Genomic DNA, 18,000 nt, shown 5'->3' with positions numbered 1-18,000 from the left:
AGCTGTACGACAGGTTATTTAATTTTAAATTAAACGTTTTTACACCACTTCTCCTGTGCTTGTGGGTAGCGTTTGTTATGTTTCGGAAAGCCCGCAAGATCCTCAAATGCCCTTCTAATCATTGGAGAGAGATTAAATGTCATGTTCAATATCATAATTGGTGCTGAACATATTGTATTACATTTTATTCAAAGCCTTAAAAATTTATAATTGAAATACAGACTACATGAAACAGTCTCTTGGCAGAAATAATGATTCACCAAGTACCTTATTTCCTGATTAGGCCACATAAGAGAAATGAAAATAAATGTTAAACCTTTTCAATGTCTTTGATTCTACTTTAGTGAGGTGTTACTATATGAAATTCCGCTGCTGCCCCAGTCATATTTGTCCATACTTGTGATTTATCACTGATATAAGTATTGGAATTCCTTTTTAAAATTCCTATTAAGCTTTAAGTTATTTTGAACATTTTAACTTGTAATTTATATTAAATATTTTATTCTTTTTTCCTGCTGATGTTGGATTCATCCATTGAGTCGGTCTTTCACCATTTACTCAGTACGTTTTCAGTGATGGACTGTCCCGAAGCCAGTAATAAGGACCATGCCGTGATCCCTGTCCTCAGGGATGTTTCAGAATCATGGGTAGGGATGGAGGGAAGGCAGAGGTAACAGCGCAGGAGTGCTAAGCCCTGATAAACGGGGTGTGATACAGTGCTTGTGTGTGGAAGAGGGTCACACAAACTTAGCTGGAACGTAGTACAGCCAGGAGCCAAGCCTGCTGCCCCAGGCCTCTGTGGCTGTTTTCCTAAGACTACAGTGGGGCTGGCGCTCCGTGCACAGGGTTTGGTAGGAGGATTAAATGAGAAAATGAGCACTCCGTAGAGGATGGCCGCGTTATAAAGCATTACCGTAACAGAAGAATTAGGGTGAGAACTTAAAGGGGAGCAGAGACATCCACTATCAATTTTCATATATGTTTCTTACATAGAAATAGACCGTTAGTTGGAAATGCTGTGATAAAAGAGGGTATATCGTGTGAAATGCAGGTTGCAAAACCATTCACGTTGACTTGTTATTTTAGGTACCAAAGCAGTCAGACTCACAGCCTCATTCTGAGAACGTGAGTCGCCAAGGTGAGTGTGGTTCGAAGAAGCAAGTGTCTTACAGAACTGATATTGTTGGCGGTGTACCCATCATCACTCCAACTCAGGTACAAATTAATTCTGCTTTGTGTGATGATTTAATGACCGTCTACTGATTTCTGTATTGTTAATAAAACTAAAGCAGTACATCTTCATCAAATTAACATAATAGTCAATTAAGACAAAAAAAGTTACATTTGTTTCTTATTTCAAAAGTGTTTATTGTAAAAAATTGGAAGATCACCGATAAACAACACCTGACACTTCTCATGCTTTCCCTGAGCCTTCTTCTGTGAACTTGTGGCCCTGGAAGCGGACATTTGGTTGAACCCTGAATAATTCGGGTTCGAACTGCACGGGTCCATTTATACTCAGATTTTTTCAGTAAATACCTGTACTGGTTACGCTCTGCGGTTGGAGTCCTCGCACGCAGAGGGCGTATCGTTTTATATCGGGGACCTGAGCACCATGGGTTTTGGGGTCTGGGGGCCCTGGAATCGACTCCCCGCGGATCTGAGGGGCAGCTACGATTCGGATGCTCTGACTCCGGCGTCGTTCAGGGTCAGCTGTACTTGGGAAACAGCTTTTTTCACTAACGTCGCAAACGTTTTTTAAGTCGTTGAAGATTATTTTGCCTCATTTTTATGACTGTGTATTATTTTGCCACAAATTTACCACAGTTTGCAAATCTTCTGTTGGACAGTTCTTTCTTTTTTCTTTTCTTAAAATAAACGACGTGATTAGGAGAAACCCACCCTCTCCTGTGTTTCTCACACCACTGTCCCGCTCACAATACTTACCAGATGTGTGGGTTCCCCCCACACCATGCCATTCTGTGGCACCAGCTGCGTGCCCTACAATTTAACTGAATTCTGACACTATCTCCCCGGACCCCACAGGTTAAGGGCTCAGTCCCACAGGAATCCCTCCCTCCCCCTCAGGTGCCGGTCGCAGGTCTCAGGTCCAGGTTGTCATCACCTGCACTTCTGACCAATGGCTGTAAGCGGGAGGTTCCCACAACCCCCTTCCTTGGGGGTCGGTTCCTTTGCTAAAGCGGCTTGCAGACTTCAGGAAGACAGTTGACTTGTCGTTTACAGTTTATGTCAAGAGGGTATGATAAAGGGCGCAGATGAACTTCCAGATGGAAGAGACGTGTTGGGCAAGATGCGCGGGAGGCGTGCGGCCTTTCTGGGCCCTGTCTGGGCACAGCACTCTCCCCGCACCCCCACAAGTTCACCAGCCCCGAAGCTGTCCGAACCCTGAACCCCGTATCCTCCCATAGGCACGATCGATCACTCACTCCACTTCCAGCCCCTCACCCCTCTGGAGAATGGGGAATGGGTTGAAAATGCCATGCTTCTAGTTATGGCTTGGTCTTTCTGGTGATGAGCCCGGATCCAGGAGCTATCCATTAGCCCACTAACAGTCACCTCATTAGGACAAAGGACACTGCTCTCACCCAGGCAATCCCAAGGGATTTAGGAACGCTGTGTCAGGAACCGAGATCGAACACCAAATATTAGAACAAAAGATGCTCCTCGTGCTGTTATTATTGAGGAAATTGCAAGGGTTTTAGGAGCTCTGTGCCAGGAACCAGGGCGGAGACAAACATATATTTTTTCTATTATATCATAAATACTGTGATGAATATTCTTGTAGCATGAGCTTTAGGGACATAAACAGTCTTTTGTAAAGGATAAACTCCTAGAAATAAAATAGCTGAGTCAAAAGTGTTTGTTAATATGTGTATTTTTTTAAGCCTGTTTTTCAACAACCTGGCCTAGATGAGCTAAAGAAAGGACTGGAATTTTGACTCAATTCTATCCCAAAAGTACTGTTATGCTAAATTAAATCATATTTGGGTATTATGAAAAATACAAATTTATTTTAAAAATTTATGATGAAATTAAAACCTTTGTATGAGTTTAAATTTTTTATGTTACTATCGAGTGAGTTTGTAAGGTAAATTAAATTACCAGCAGTGGAGAAACTGAATATTTTCAATTAATTAATTGGTATTGCCAGCATTGGACATTTTCATTACTTTTTAAAGGTTTAAAAGGTACACAGATACTTTATAAACCTTTATAAACTTTTGACACTCTATAAACCTTTACAGCCCAATCGTATTATGCACCATAATTTTCAGGACTTTTGTCAGCGGGGAGTGATTAGCAGAAAGAGATTTCCTACTACATTAAATACTTGGGGGGGCCACACCTCAGTCTTACCATGCCACTTAGGGGAGGCCACACCTCAGTCTTACCATGCCACTTGAGGCCCACCTCGTCTTACCATGCCACTTGGGGGCCCTTTTGATCTTACCATGCCCTCCAGTCTTACCATGCCACCCAGGGGCCACCTCAGTCTTACCATGCCACTTAGGCCGGGAAGCCTTTCACTCCCAACCCTTTCCTCCCACCATTCTGAGTGAGGAAAAAAAAATTATTATTGAGTGCTTTCTGTATGCCAGGCAAAGGATTATACTGAGTAAAAACTCCATGCTTTAGGGAGAGGTTACATTTATCATCAGAGTTCACTAAGAAATAATCTAGGATTGTGTGTGTGTGTGTGTGTTTACTTTTTTAAAGTAATGATTTTAACCTGTAAGACTTCTTGTTCAGATACAGCTAGACTACGCTGCTTTTGCCTCTCTTGTCTTGTGTGGATATACGTGATTCTAAGACAATTTATTTATAGTCGTATTAGGCTATTTTCATTATTTATATCTGGTTGTTTTAATTTTGTACAGAATTAAGATTTCGTTTTGATTTTGGTATAGATTACTCAGTAAGTTCTAAGATTCTGTAGTGGGCATCATGTTAAAGATCCCAAAGAATTTTATTGCTGTCATTTTTCAATGTAGTTTATTTAATGATGAAGTAGTATTTACTTATAAAAGTATTTAGATGACATGGTATCAAGAAAATGTTGACTAAATCTCATTTGCATGGTTAATTTATTCGGTAACTATTGGATTAGCATGTACTTAAGTGCTAGGATTACAAAGTTAAGCACATAACGATTAGTGCTGTTGACCTGTCTAAGTGTAGAGCAGGTTGAGAATTCCTCAAGTTATGATTTGAATATTTAGTTTTTCTCTTGAAATTTAGGCATTCTTAAAAACATACCTTTGGTGATATGTGGTGTTCTAGATTATCACGTTAATATGTTATAAATAAACAAGAAACTAGTGCTTTGGGAAACATGAAAACCTGAGTATAGTTAGTTTTTTTAAAGCACTGGACTTACACGTAAAAAAATAAAAATAAAACTACAGTGTTTTTAGAAAAGAGCAAAGGGGAAAACCTTCAGGATCTAGTACCAGGTGAAGCGTTTTGAGACTTGATATCAGAAGCACTATTCGTAAAAGGAAAAAATTGGTAAATTTGACTTTGCCAATATTAAAAATGTTCGCTCTTGTAAGACCCTGTTAACCGGATGAGAAGAAAAGCTCTACGTTGGGAGAAATTATTTTCAATCCACACACCTAGCAAAGCACTCGCATCTAGAGCTGATAAAGAACTATCAAAACTCGGCACTAACACAATTCAGTTAGAAAATAGGCAAAACGACTGAACAGAGATTTTAGTTAAAGTTAAAAGATACACACATGGTAAATGTGCGCTGGAAAGGATGTTCATCATTAGCCAGTAGGCAAATGCAAATGAAAGCCACAGTGAGGTATCCCTACACACCTATCGGAGTAACTCAACTAAAAATTAATGATAAATGTTGACTAGGATGAGGAGAAACAGAATCACTCGTACATTGCTGGTGGGCATGTAAAATATAGCACAGCCACTTTAAGAAAGGGTTTGGCAGATTTTTATAAAAATCAACCTGCAATTAATATGTGACCCAGCATTTACACTGGGCATTCATTTTAGAGAAATGAAGAATCAATGATCACAGCAAACCCATACACGCACATGCATAGCGGGCTTGTTCCTCATAGCCAAAGCTGCAAACAGCTCGAGTGCCCTTTAACGGGTGGACAGCCGGTGGGGCACCAAAGCATGGCACCCGCTGAGCAGTAAGAGGGAGTGAGCATCCGAAGCAAGGAACAACCTGGGTGAACCTTCAGAGAATTACGTTGACTGAAAAAAGCCAATCTCATAAAGTCCCCTATTATATGATTCCATTTATGTTATATTCTCGAACTGCCTAGGGCTTGTGGATAGGGGCTCAAAAGGGGTACCCAGGGAGCCTCTTGGTGATGAACACTTCTGTGCATTCGTGGTGGTAGTTCCACAAATCTGCATGTGATAAAATAGCATAGAATGACACATACACATGGAGATAAATGAGTTCACGTAAACCTGGCAAAATCCAAATATGGTTGCGTAGTGTTTCGGTTTTGATAATGTACGGCAGTTCCACAGTTTCCCTGTTTGGGGGGACCAGTTGAAGGATACATGGACCTCCTGTGCATCTTTTATTATCACTTTCTGTGAATCTATATCATTATTTCAAAATAAAAGTTTAAACTCCCACACACAGAAAAAAGCACTGGTGGCAGGACTTTTACTGAACAAGAGAAATAGAAATCTTTGGTTTTGTCAATAATATGTAAGTTATGATTAAGTATCTCAAAATAATTAGAAAACTTTTCACTTCCAAATCTATGTTCCTAACTGAACGAAGATAGGGTTTAAGATTTTGTACTAGACTAATGAACAACATGAAGTATAAATATGCTTTGAATCTAAACAAGCAAGAACAATTTATTTTGCTTCATTTTAGAAAGAAGAAGTAAATGAATGCACCGAAAGTACTGACAGAAACAATTTGAAACGATCGCAAAGCCATCTTCCTTACTTTACTTCTAAACTACCTTCAGATAGTGCAGTTATCAAAGCTGGGTATTGTGTGAAACAGGGAGCAGTGGTGAGTAGCTTAACAGCGTGTGTGTGGTAATGACAGTAAGTGTTAGCACAGTCTCCATACCCAGGTAAGTGAGGGGTCAGCTTGTCGGGGGAGCTGGGAGATGGAGCTAGGGTTATTCTGTGTTCCTAACTCCGTGCTATTATTTTCTTGGTCTGTGAGCGGCTAGGAGATTAATGCTGACTACCACTGACATTCAGTTTTAAATGAGCTTTCCTAACAGTTTAATTTTTCCAGAAAGTTTTTCTATCGATCTCCGCCCCCTGCCCTTGGTAGTGGGCCAGGGAAAGCACTCTAGCAGGGAGGTGACAGGGAAGAGGATGTCAGGGGGGCGGGGGACAGGGGGCGGAAGTCAGCCCAACACTTGCTTTGGTGTGGGGCTGACAGCTGAAAGCTCTGTGACCTTGGGCTACTTACTTAGTCTCTCAGCCTCTCAGTTTCTTTTGAAGGAAAATCATATTCTGAAACCTGCCATTGAGAGGTGGTTTTGAAAAGCGTCAATGTGAGAGCACTTAGCACAGCACCTGGTCCTTGCTAAGAGCTGCTGTGGGTTATTCTCACACAGCCAGTTCCGTGATGCAGACCTGTAGCAAGCGAATCTACCAGTACTTCTGAGGTCCCGAAGTGCCTTTCTAAGCCATTCTTTCTATGTGAACTAAATCTTTAGAATTTTATGAGAAAATGTACATTAAAGTTTGAAAAAGAAAATTCTGTGAGTCAAGAAATACTAAAACTCCCCTGGCAGTTCTGTCTGACTTTAGACACCACTTCTTGTTAGCTTAGGTCAGCCGAGGGGAAGTTCCTTCCTAATCGTCTGACCTTCAGGTGAAGGTAAACAAGAAGGGGCGGGGGGCGGGGGCTGGAGGCTTCTCCTTCTGCCGTGTCTACAGGTAAAGGCAGCCGTCTCATCAGGCCGTGACTCTCTTGTGTGCAGAGTTTTCAAGGAGACGTTCCTTTCTTTCTGTTTTACTCTTAAGGCTAAAATATCAACCTTTAGAAATACTGAAATGCTTCCACAAAAACTATATTTCTCTGACAAAAAAATGTTTGTGCAAAGTAGGTTCACTTTAATATTAAATTTCTATTGCTTTGCTACTTAAGTGTAAAGTACCTATAGAAAGATTTGTGCATTTTACAGATAGAGAAACTTGATGTGGTTTAATAACATTTCCTGTTCTTGCTGTTGAACTCTTCAGAGCATTTATTTTGTGGAGGTTGGGTATGGGGAGGATGGGGAAGTGCTTTTTCTTTTTTTTTTAATTTTTAGAACATTAAAAATATGAAACTACATTATAAAATTGTATAATAAAAACTGAAAGCCAGTCCCCAAAGTTGAATTAGGAATTCGAGGCCGGAGCAGCAACCATTAATCTCCTCGCTCACGGGGCGGCGAGGTTTTCCAGTGCTTGACATTTCTGGGTGTGGGCTCATGGCAGAATAATTAAGTGGTTCTTAACATCTGGCATTCTTAGAAGTCTTATGTCTGTGTTCCTCTCTGGTAGATGAAAAACTGGAAAAGAAGATATTTTCAATTGGATGAAAACACAATAGGCTACTTCAAGTCTGAACTGGTATGTTGCCGTGTCTTAAATGTTGCTTTAAAATGTTTGAGAAGTGTTACACTGTGGTAAAGTATGGAAAATATATTTTTGTCCTGTTTTCTCTTTTTTCAATAATTAAATTCTGGTTTTGAGAGGTACATACAATTCAGTTTTTGTTGCGATGCTTGTTAATGGTATTTTTGTTAAATATATCTTAAATTAAAAAAAAAAAATCATATCTTCAAAGACATTCCACCTTGAAGGAATTAAGAATATCAGCCCCTCAGTCTAAAAATTTTCTTAAAGGGACACTGGAGGAGGTGATGGAATTAAGTCTCTCAAAGTCAGCATTTAACCCCATGTATTTCTGCCTTCTCTTCCCTGCCCCCTCATCACATTTTCTTTTCCTGTCAGATTGACTTTTAAGTTTCTTTATATGAGATGTTTTTGTCCTATCTGAAGGTAGAATCAAAGATCGAAATTCCTTCTTACATTTTTTTGAGTAACATCCTTATTTAAAATATTCTTGTCATGTGACCTGAGTTCTGCAGTAGGTTTTTGGGTAAACTAAATGCAGTTCTATACCTCACACGTCTGTCCTGCCTCTTCTTGTTTTACGGGACCTTTCAGGGGAACCATATACTTATTTGAAGGAAGGCACCGGAACAGCACTGTCCAGTCGAGCTTTCTGCACTGACGGAAGTGTCCTGTATCTGAGTGGCCAGGTCTGCGGATTGCATGTGGCTGTTGAGCACTGGAAAGATGTCTGTGGGACTAAGGAAACAGACCTTTAATTTTAAGATTAAAACTGATTGTATTTAATATTCGTTAATTTAAATAGTTGCACATAGCTAGTGGCTGCTGTGTGGGACAATGAAGTTCTAGGGAACAGGAAAAGTATACTGGAAGAATCATCTCAGGTGTCTGTTCTGGGAAGCTTTGGGGCCTGGATTAAATACCTTCGTTTTACACGCCGTGGTACCTGATGCCCACTGCTGTCGTATTTCACACTATTTTGTAACTGCATGATTGTCTTTACCAGTCACGAGCTTCCTGAGAGCAAAGATGTTCTTACGTACCCTTTTATGAACACAGCTTCTGGTATTTGGTAGATAATAAGTGCTTTTGAATGAATGAACAGTGGCATAGAATAGGAAGAATAGCCATTTTAGCATGGGATTCTTCTCAGACTTCAAATTCTAAGAACCTCAGCTGGAAGTACTAGTTACTTGGTTCAAAAAACACCAGCCTTGGTGTCTGAGAAGGCAGCGTGCGTGCTTTTGTTTGCAGGTTGATTCATTGCTTTTAGCGAATACCAGTACTCTTGGGAAGAGGCGTTCATGCAGCAGGTGTCCGCTGAGCTCTTGGGTCCTGGCGCAGTGTTCTGGGAACTGGGAATAAAAAGCAGCAATGTTCTGGCCTTCAGGAGTCCAGTTTGTCAGAGAAATTGACGTATACCTGTGTTACCTGCAGTAATTACGATAAGATAAAGACTATTATAGAAATATTTATTCAGTTTTGAAATCCTGTATATTCACGTTATGCTATAAAATCTGAGAGCATACTGAACTATCATAGGTGATAGGGAAATTATATGTATTTAGGAATATGTCAAGTATTCAGAAAACATAAAATCGAAAACTTAAATATATTTATAATTATTGACATTTATCAATTACTAAGATTGATAAGGTTCCGCCCCCCCCCCCGCAACATTTTAACTTTTCTGAAATATTAGGGTGTCTCCGAGTTAGGCAGGGGAGGGGCAGCCAGGGGGCAGCGGTGCCATAGCTGTCATTGCTGGCATGTGCACAGCACCTTTGGGGACGATCCAAAAGTCACCAGCATCAAAACCTGCAGAAAAGGTGCTGGTAGCCCGGACGGAAGTCTCAGGGACACGGTGACACATTCTTAAGAAATGCTGCCTCGTCAGCACTCTTTGGCACAGAGGATAGTCTGGAGTGAGCAGCGTGGACGTCGATGGCTCCTAATCAAAAAGTGATTCAGAAGAGCTGGAATCCGAATATGAAGTTTCAGAAACCTTAACCGACTCATTTTGCTTATCTGTTTTTCTGTATGCTCAAGAATGGTTTATGATATTAACGTTTAAAGTACAAAATGTTTTGATCATGGAAAAGTTTCAATATAAATTTAAATAGTATTCTGAACCTCTATGTAGCTGTCACCGAGATTTTATAATTATCTTCTATATCACCACCCAGTTCTTTCATATTTTGAAGCAAGTCCTAGACATATAATTTCATCTGTAAATATTATAGTGTGTATATCTCTAAAAGATAGATTTAAAAATGTTTTCAGTAAGTAAAAGATTTAAGTATACAACTGAAAAACCAAAAGTTTTTTCAGTAAGTATAAAAGATTTAAGTACCCAACTGTAGCATGTATCAGAGATAAAACATTAATATCTCTAATATATAAAGAATCTTAAAATTGAGGGAAGGGGATCTTTTCTCATCTATTTTTCCCTCTTCCTCCCATCAATCCTATTTAGACCTAAATTTTTTAGGTAAGGCGAATCAGTGTAGGTGTCCGTGTGTGTGTGCCGGGGTGGGCAGGAGCAGAAGGAACTAGAGTAGCCAGGTGGGGGCGGTCCGAGCCCACGCCAGGTTAGAGGCCATCTGGGTCCGCCCAGCGTGGGGTAGAGAGGGGAGAGCATCCACTCTGGGGAGACAGTGGTGGCCGAGATGGGAGAATGTCCCATCTGTGCTTACTGGTAAAATAAGGACATTTATTCAGGGTAATGAAAACTAGCCTTCTCACTCACTGGTGAAGAAAGGAGTAATATAAAAAAATTTGTTTTTTAGATCGGAATGGGAATATTGATGTGAAGTTTTACAATCTATAGATGTAGAAACAAATATAAATGTATTCATGTGCTTATATATATATATATATATGCATATAATATAGCTCTCGACCCTGAAAAAATTACCATTTTCCACGGGAAGAAACCTAGGCAAGATTTCAGAGTTGGGACAGGAGAAATAAATATAAAATGATCCTGGGATGTCTTGTGTCAGACATTCAGGATCATTTGAAACAACCTCCAAGGAGAAGTACTCGCAGAACGATAGGGACATGTTAGAAGGACCCGAAATCCAACTTTTGAAAATTTTCCCCTCACCGAATTTGGAGCATTTTGAGGATTAAATTAAGTAACGATGGTAACAGATTATTGCCCATTGAATAAAATAGCAGTCCTGAACCCGTACAGGCAGAAATGAATGAGTGAATAGCGACACATGTGTACGTGTGATGGAGAACGAGAGGTGACGGCTTCAGAGTGCCCGTCTGCAAAACGTACACTAAGCACAAAGCGGGAAGAGCCGCTCTGCAGTGAAGAAGCCTGGCAGACACCGCTTTCGTCAGGTGGTCAGATGGTTACGGCGTACTTCATCAGCGACGAGATGAATTAAAGTCACTTACCCCCTGACAGGAAGCTTGAGAAGAATGCAGTGTCACTTCTGGGTGCATGGCCTGCCTCTAATCGCGAGTTAGTGGCAGGCGCGCCCACGTGAGGGACGTGCTACAGAGTGACTGCCCTGCAGTCTCCAACAGAGTCGGGACTGTGGACGGCAAAGAATGACCAAAGGAAAGAAGAGAGAGAAGACAAGTGCGACTTTTTTTTTTTTTTTTTTAATTTTTATAAGAGTTTATTTGACCTAAACTGACAGTGGCCGGGAACCAAGATCTCACATGCTTCCAAGACAAGTGTCATTCTGAACTGAATTCTTTTGCTTTAATAAAAGGCATTTGGGTGACACTTCCTGATTTTGATGGTTGTATTGTGATAATATAATAGGACACCTTTGTAGGAAATACTAAGATGCTCAGGGTTGTGGGAGCCAGGTCAGCAACTTACTCTGAAATGGTTCAGGAAAATGAGTTCCTTGTGCTGTGTTTTCAGCCTTTGCCTAAGTTTGTGGTTGGTTCAAAGTCTAAAAAGAGAAATTCGAGGAGAAAATATTTGGTAGAAAAATGAGCAAAAGATAGGAATAGTTCATTTACAAAAAAGTTAAGGTGGTCCCGAAACATTTAAGAAGATATTTAACATCATTGATAATTAGAGAAGCACAAATTAAAACTTAACAGAAATATTACTTCTCATCTATTATGAGGAAGCCATGGCTGAGTGAAGAGATGGGGGACATGCCATTTTGTGACACAAGGGCCCCTTGGAGAAATGGCCAGTTTCAGAGCTGGGGCAGGAAAAGTACAAGCTGAGCCCATCTAGAATATCTGCTTTTGACAGAAAATAAGGAAGTAGCTCAGAGAACAATGGACATGTGTCAGAAGGACACAGGGGCTCCCAGTGCCCCAAAGTGAGACAATTCGAGCAACATAATAAATAATGGATTATAACTCAGTGTTCAGTGAGTCATGAATAAGTAGATGGAGGACAAGCATTTTCTCAGAGTAAAATTCTGGCCAATGTATATCCATGAATTGATGAGGTTAGAAAAGTCACCATTTGGTAGCCACTGTAGTAATGGTGGTTTTAGGCAAGAATCCTCAGTGTTTGATAAAACCAGAGGAAAAATTACAACGGGAGACTGGGTATTACACAGACTCCAGCTATGTCCCTGCAGGATAGTTAATAATGAATGACAAAGGGGAGAAGTGATCGTACAGTCTGGCACACATGACCTTCAGCAGGAGAGCAGAGTTAACACACTGGTAATGGGACAGACCACTGTCACGCGCCCCCTGAGTGACGTGCGAGGAGAGCCAACCTCACTTCTGTGGCTTCCTGCCGGACAGACCCAAGTGCAGGACAGTCTCCAGAATGACTGGCCTGGCTTTTGAAAACTGGCAGGGCCAAAAAGGACCCGAAGAGCCGTCCCCTGCGAAGGGGACTGGGACAACCGTGAAGTGGAAGGTGTGGCTGGGGATTGGACCCCGCATCAGAAAGCATAGTTTTTCTTTTGCTGAAAACGTGGGGCAGTGAATGAAATCTGAGTACGGTGCGTAGGTTGGATAATGGTGTCGCATCACCTGTGGAGTTTTTGGTTTTCATAATTGTGTCCTGGTCATGTAAGACAACATTTTGTTTTAGGAAATACACACTGAAGTATTTAGTAGTACAGGTGTATTGTATGGACAACTTGCCTTCAAACATTTCAGGAAAAATACATATACATATATTCACATATATGTACACAGACAGAATGGTTTTTAAAAATGAGAAATACTAACATCTTGGAAAACGGTGTGGGTTTTCTGTTAAGTCTTTTACAGTCTGAAATTATTTTAAAATAAACTTTTATAAAACTTGAAAGAATCGTGGTTTTTTAACAAGTGATCAGCCATGGTTCAATTTTTTTCTTAGTGCTATATAAAGTAATGGTATGTCTTAGTCTCATGGTATCCTGTTCAGTGAAATACAGTATATAGTGTTTTGTGGAATGTATAGTATAAATGTTATGCTATTAGGAACTATTTATCTCTTATATTTACATTTTTGATCTAGTTTGTAACCTTAGGTGAGGTCTTTAGCATGTCTAATCCTCAGTTTCCCCAGGTGAATAACAGCGCATGCATTGTAGGGTTGTGGAAAGTTTAAACGAGATATATTTAAAATCTGGGGGATGTCTTGGCACTTAGTAAATGTTCAATAAATGGTGCTTGTTAAAATAATGTGTTCATATAAAACTAACAGTCTTAAAATGACGAATTTAAAGAAGTCTGGGTATTCACTACTCCTGTGCTTTCTTTATCAAAATAACATTCCAGAAGTGTTCCTCTCCTGGTGCGTAGGGCTTCCTTGGGGAAAGGTCTGATAGTGAATGGCTTTTCATAGCTACGCTGTCATTAAGGCCAGAAATAATGTAAATATGGGTTATATGCCAGTTTTCTTGTTTCAAACCATAATGTGCACAAGATTATGATATTTCAGCTGTTCTGATGCTGGATAGTTCAAGAAGGTAGATTATGTCTTAGATGTGCTTCAAGAAAGAAGCATAGTTTTCACATAGATCTCCAAATAAGACAACTAACCGTTAAAAGGATTTTAAGAATATATCTCATACATGTTCATTTGTTTTTTTTGGTGGGGGGTCAGGAAAAGGAACCTCTCCGTGTAATACCACTTAAGGAGGTTCACAAGGTCCAGGAATGCAAGCAGAGGTAAGTGCTGGCCCTGCCTCGTGTGTTACCATGTTGCGTGTTAGTGCCCAGTGGAGCTGTAGTTTGGTTGACGTGCTTACAGATGCTATTTTTCTGTATGACTTCTAGTTATTTTTAACTCTGAATAGTTGGATATGCAAGAACTTTTAAAACCCTCAGATGAAAGTGTTGAGATGTTTGAGAACTAAAAATTAGGAAATAGTGGAAATGAAAAACTTTAATATGAACAGCTTTAGTCATATTTGACAAATCGATGTATTAGTAATTTTAGTATTTCAGGGTTGCTGCAGAATAGAGCTTTGTAAGAAAATATGTTAACTGTGCCCGCGTTTCTTTGAGCAAACTGATTTCTTCACAGTTGGAAACTTTGACTTTTAACGTTGTTTTATGACCCTTTCCTAAAAAAATATATATAACTACATAAAATAAGTAAAATTTAATGCAAAAATGAATTGAAAAAGATGATTCAGGTTTGTTAAATTGTATCAGTGTTTTAACTCTGATGTTTATTTTTTTATTGACACATATTTGGTGTTGAGTAGATAAAGGAAAGAAAAAATATCAAACAATTGCTATTTAAGTACAATTGGGAATTTTTTTGTTAACAGTGACATAATGATGAGGGACAACCTCTTTGAAATTGTAACATCGTCTCGAACTTTCTATGTGCAGGTAAGATACTTCTTTGGAGATAATAGATCCTCTTAACAAGAAATTAATAATTTTAGAGGTGAAACGAACTTGTTGTTTATGAGAATAAACAAAAATATGATAACTATAATTTGCCAAGTTAATAAAAAAACATTACATTTAAGATTGCCACATGTTCAGCAGGGGAGGGTCTTCATTGCTGAGTTAGTCGACTAGAAACGTGCAGCATTTGGAGGAAGTGCTACTTTACTTTAGATGCCAAGTGCATACTTCCAACTTGGATTAGTTTTGCACATGCTTTGGAATTTTAATTATGTCGTTTTTTGGTAACTTTCTAAGAGGGGGGGCCTTAAATACCCGCAATAAAAGTAGACAGTAGATCTTAACAGTGTCACTAAAAGTAGATAGGCATTCTGTATTTAAATTTAAAATACACTTTTTACTTACTACATTAATTAAATTTGAAGTTTTTAGAAGAACATTTTGTTTTATGAAACTTACATATACTTATGCAGAAAATTTAGAAAATATAGGAAAATATGAAGAAAAGGATGGTTTATAAAACACAGAATTCCACCGTCAGGCAGCTGTTCTTATTTTTTTACTGCCTTTCTTAAGGTTTATATTTTTATAACAAGTGGTCATATGAAGTATAATGTTATATTTTACTTGTTTAATAAATTATGGTCATTTTTCTACAGCATTAAAAATTCTCAGGAAACCTTTTGGAATTACATTCGTGCTCTGTCGTATGAATGTTTCACAGTTAAACTGTTTCTCTACTGCTGTGTTGCTGATCATTGATTTACATAGTTTTCATGCATTTACTATGATAAATAACATGGTGATGAACATTTTTGTGTGTAAAGTTGCCTTAATTTCTTCTTTAGGGTGAGGTTCTAGATCAAGAATAACTATTAGAGCACAAAACTTTTCGAACCTCTTTATTTTGCCAAATGAGTTTCTAGACTTGCACCAAATGAAAGTGTACTTTTTACCTTTGCCTACTTTGAGTTTTTCCTTTGAAAAAGTATTGGTTAATATTGTTGGTTTAAAAATATTACCTTAAATCTTTAAAATTTTTGAACTTCTAGAATCTAGAAGTAAAGGCCAATATCTCTATACCCCTCTTAGGGCCTAATTTAACTGGATTGAAGTCATAGTAAGGTTTTTAATTCACATTGGAAGCCAAGATCCTGTCAAGAAATAAGTCTTTTAGGGTTATGGCACTGCTAGAAATTATTTCTAGAAAAATAATATATAAAATGATGCCAAAATGGTTTTTTACTATATGCAATTATGTATTCTTGCAGCAACTACAGACAATATAGCAGTTAATATCGAAAAAGCAAAACGAGTGCTCTGACTTCTTCCTCGCCTCGTTTTCCCTACAGAAGTGTTCATGTTGACACGTTTTGATGTGTCTGGTCTGCAAATGTTAAGTGCCCAACTTACGTCTCTGTGTAATAATTTACCCAGCAAAGCCTGGTTTAAAGAAGTGATTTATAAATTTTTTTGGAAACCATTGATTGCCTTAGAATGATTTTGTCGTCGACACTATTAGTTACCAAAATGCATACATTGGATTTACGGCCACAGGAGCCGATCTTGAGGGAAAGTGGACTGAACGAGCCCTCTCTGTCCCGTAGGCCGACAGCCCTGAAGAGATGCACAGCTGGATTAAGGCGGTGTCCGGTGCCATCGTCGCACAGCGGGGGCCAGGCCGCTCGGCGTCTTCTGTATGTTTCCTGCTCTCTGGGGTGACACGCTCGGGTTCCTCCATCCTGTCCAGTTATTTTCCTTTCTGTCCCCCTAATCCTTCTGGTTTCTTTCTGTATTGAGATTTATTTGCATGGTGACTTTCATACCAATTGGACTTGCAAAATATAATGCATTTCTAATATGGTGCTTCCTTGTAGTGTTATGTATACATAACTTTCTGTGCATTGTATTGTCTTAAATGCACAAGCAGGGCAACTAAGGAATGAACATCTCCTTCCTTTGTTTTAGGAGTTCTTACTGGTCAGTAAGTCTAAATCTGGCATAACTTGACCAATTAATTCTTAGTATTGGACGTGGCCCAGTCGTGTAAGGCACCTTTAGTGAACCCTTCATTTTCTTCTTTACTTTTTCTAATTTCAGTTAACTTTTTTTTTCCTGTTTTTGTTTTGGGTTTCATCTGTCTGTCTGTCTATCTATCTATCTATCTATCTATCTATCTATCCATCTGTCTATCTATGCATGCTCAGTAATGTCATAAGACCATTGAGCAGCTGGAATCTTAAATACAATTTGGTGCTGTTCAGTCAGTATTTTCCATTTCATGTTTCATTCTCATTTTCTCATAGGTTAATTTAAAAGGTTGCTTCCCCCTTCCACAATCCTAATTATCTTTGTGGTAGTAGAATAATAAAATTGAAACAGCTAAACATTCTCAGAAGCAGTAAGAAAAATATTTTTAATTTATAATTTATCATGTTCAAGAACATCATAGGAATAAGATTTGCCTTTAAGATGCTTTGGTCAGTGGTCTGATGTGAAAATACAGATTCTACTAAGGAATGAAAAATATTTTAAGTGTCTTGAAATGTAGCACTTTGGTCTGCAGAATGTAATATGATATGTAGCATGATAGCCTTTGTTATCTGGATTCGTTGTAAAAGCTAGAATTCTGCACTTTTAGTCTTTTCCTGGTAGTGATATTATCTTTTAATAGTCTCTTGCTATTAATAACTACAAATCAGTATATACAAATCCACCTTTCTCATTTCTTAATTCATTCTCTTTATAACCTCTTTTTGGAATGTCTCAGAAGCTGCTTCCTTGGGTGTTAATTTGGTAACTGCCTGTGTCTTCTGTGACCCTTTCAGCAGTCAAGTATGAGACTCTCTGCAAAATCAACGTCTGTTGGGAAGAGGAGAAGTCGTAGAAGGGCGTTTGTGTTCTGTGCTTTGTGGTGGGGGCAAACTAGACTGTCTAGCTGTGACTGTCAGCAGAACTTTCTCTTTTCCTCCCTCTCCCCAGTACAGGTTGACTCTAATCTTAGCTTTGCACTGTGTTCCAGATGCGGCAGGCCAGAAGGCTGTCGAACCCTTGTATACAGAGGTATACATCAAGGACGGGGAATGCAGCACGTATGTGGGCTCTCACGCAAACGTGCCTTCTCACACTACTCACAGCTCATCCTAGAAAGTTGAGTTCACTGAACTGCCTTTTGCAGTCACCGTAACTGACTTTGTCAACACTAACGCAAACTGTGTCACTACCGTCATCAGGTTGGAGATGCATTTAGGAAAAAAAAAGATAAATAATGAAAAAATAGAACTTTACTAATCGAAAAAGTCATATTAAGTTATTTTCTAAAATTAATTCACCTAATTGCCATAGGAATTTCAATTTTTATATCTTACGTATTTTGAAAAATTTTTTATACTCTACCACTTGAAATGCGCCTTTGTTCTAATGGGCGCAAACTCATGCATTGGATAAATTCGCCATTACTGTAGTTTGCGTGGCATTTTAAATCTCAGGTGAAATTTAGCCATCTCATAGGAATCTACTGTGTTAGTAATTTCTAGCACTTTGTTTTCAAAGCCACTGGTATCATAAATGAACACGATATACTAG

General features: G+C 39.0%; 1 protein-coding gene across 8 annotated transcripts in view; it reads left to right on the top strand.

Annotated features, from left to right (window-relative positions):
* The window catches only part of PLEKHA1 (pleckstrin homology domain containing A1), a 50,126-nt gene that overhangs the window by 26,821 nt on the left and 5,305 nt on the right, over window positions 1-18,000 (top strand). For 2 of the 8 annotated variants that reach the window (XM_039870805.1, XM_039870804.1), the window contains exons 6-12: window positions 1,087-1,215; window positions 5,894-6,037; window positions 7,537-7,605; window positions 13,658-13,722; window positions 14,331-14,394; window positions 16,023-16,112; window positions 17,438-17,478. In XM_039870805.1, coding sequence (XP_039726739.1) covers window positions 1,087-1,215; window positions 5,894-6,037; window positions 7,537-7,605; window positions 13,658-13,722; window positions 14,331-14,394; window positions 16,023-16,112; window positions 17,438-17,478 — 602 coding nt within the window. Of the gene's footprint in view, window positions 1-1,086; window positions 1,216-5,893; window positions 6,038-7,536; window positions 7,606-13,657; window positions 13,723-14,330; window positions 14,395-16,022; window positions 16,113-17,402; window positions 17,508-18,000 lie in introns of all 8 variants that reach the window. The other 6 variants (XM_039870802.1, XM_039870801.1, XM_039870800.1 and 3 more) reach the window with 4 other exon arrangements.

This window comes from Pteropus medius, unplaced genomic scaffold (assembly GCF_902729225.1).
Source record: "Pteropus medius unplaced genomic scaffold, Ma_sr-lr_union100, whole genome shotgun sequence".
Classification (NCBI taxonomy): domain Eukaryota; kingdom Metazoa; phylum Chordata; class Mammalia; order Chiroptera; family Pteropodidae; genus Pteropus; species Pteropus medius.
The sequence above is the reverse complement of the archived record's forward strand: the minus strand, read 5'-3'. Positions and strand labels throughout refer to the sequence as shown.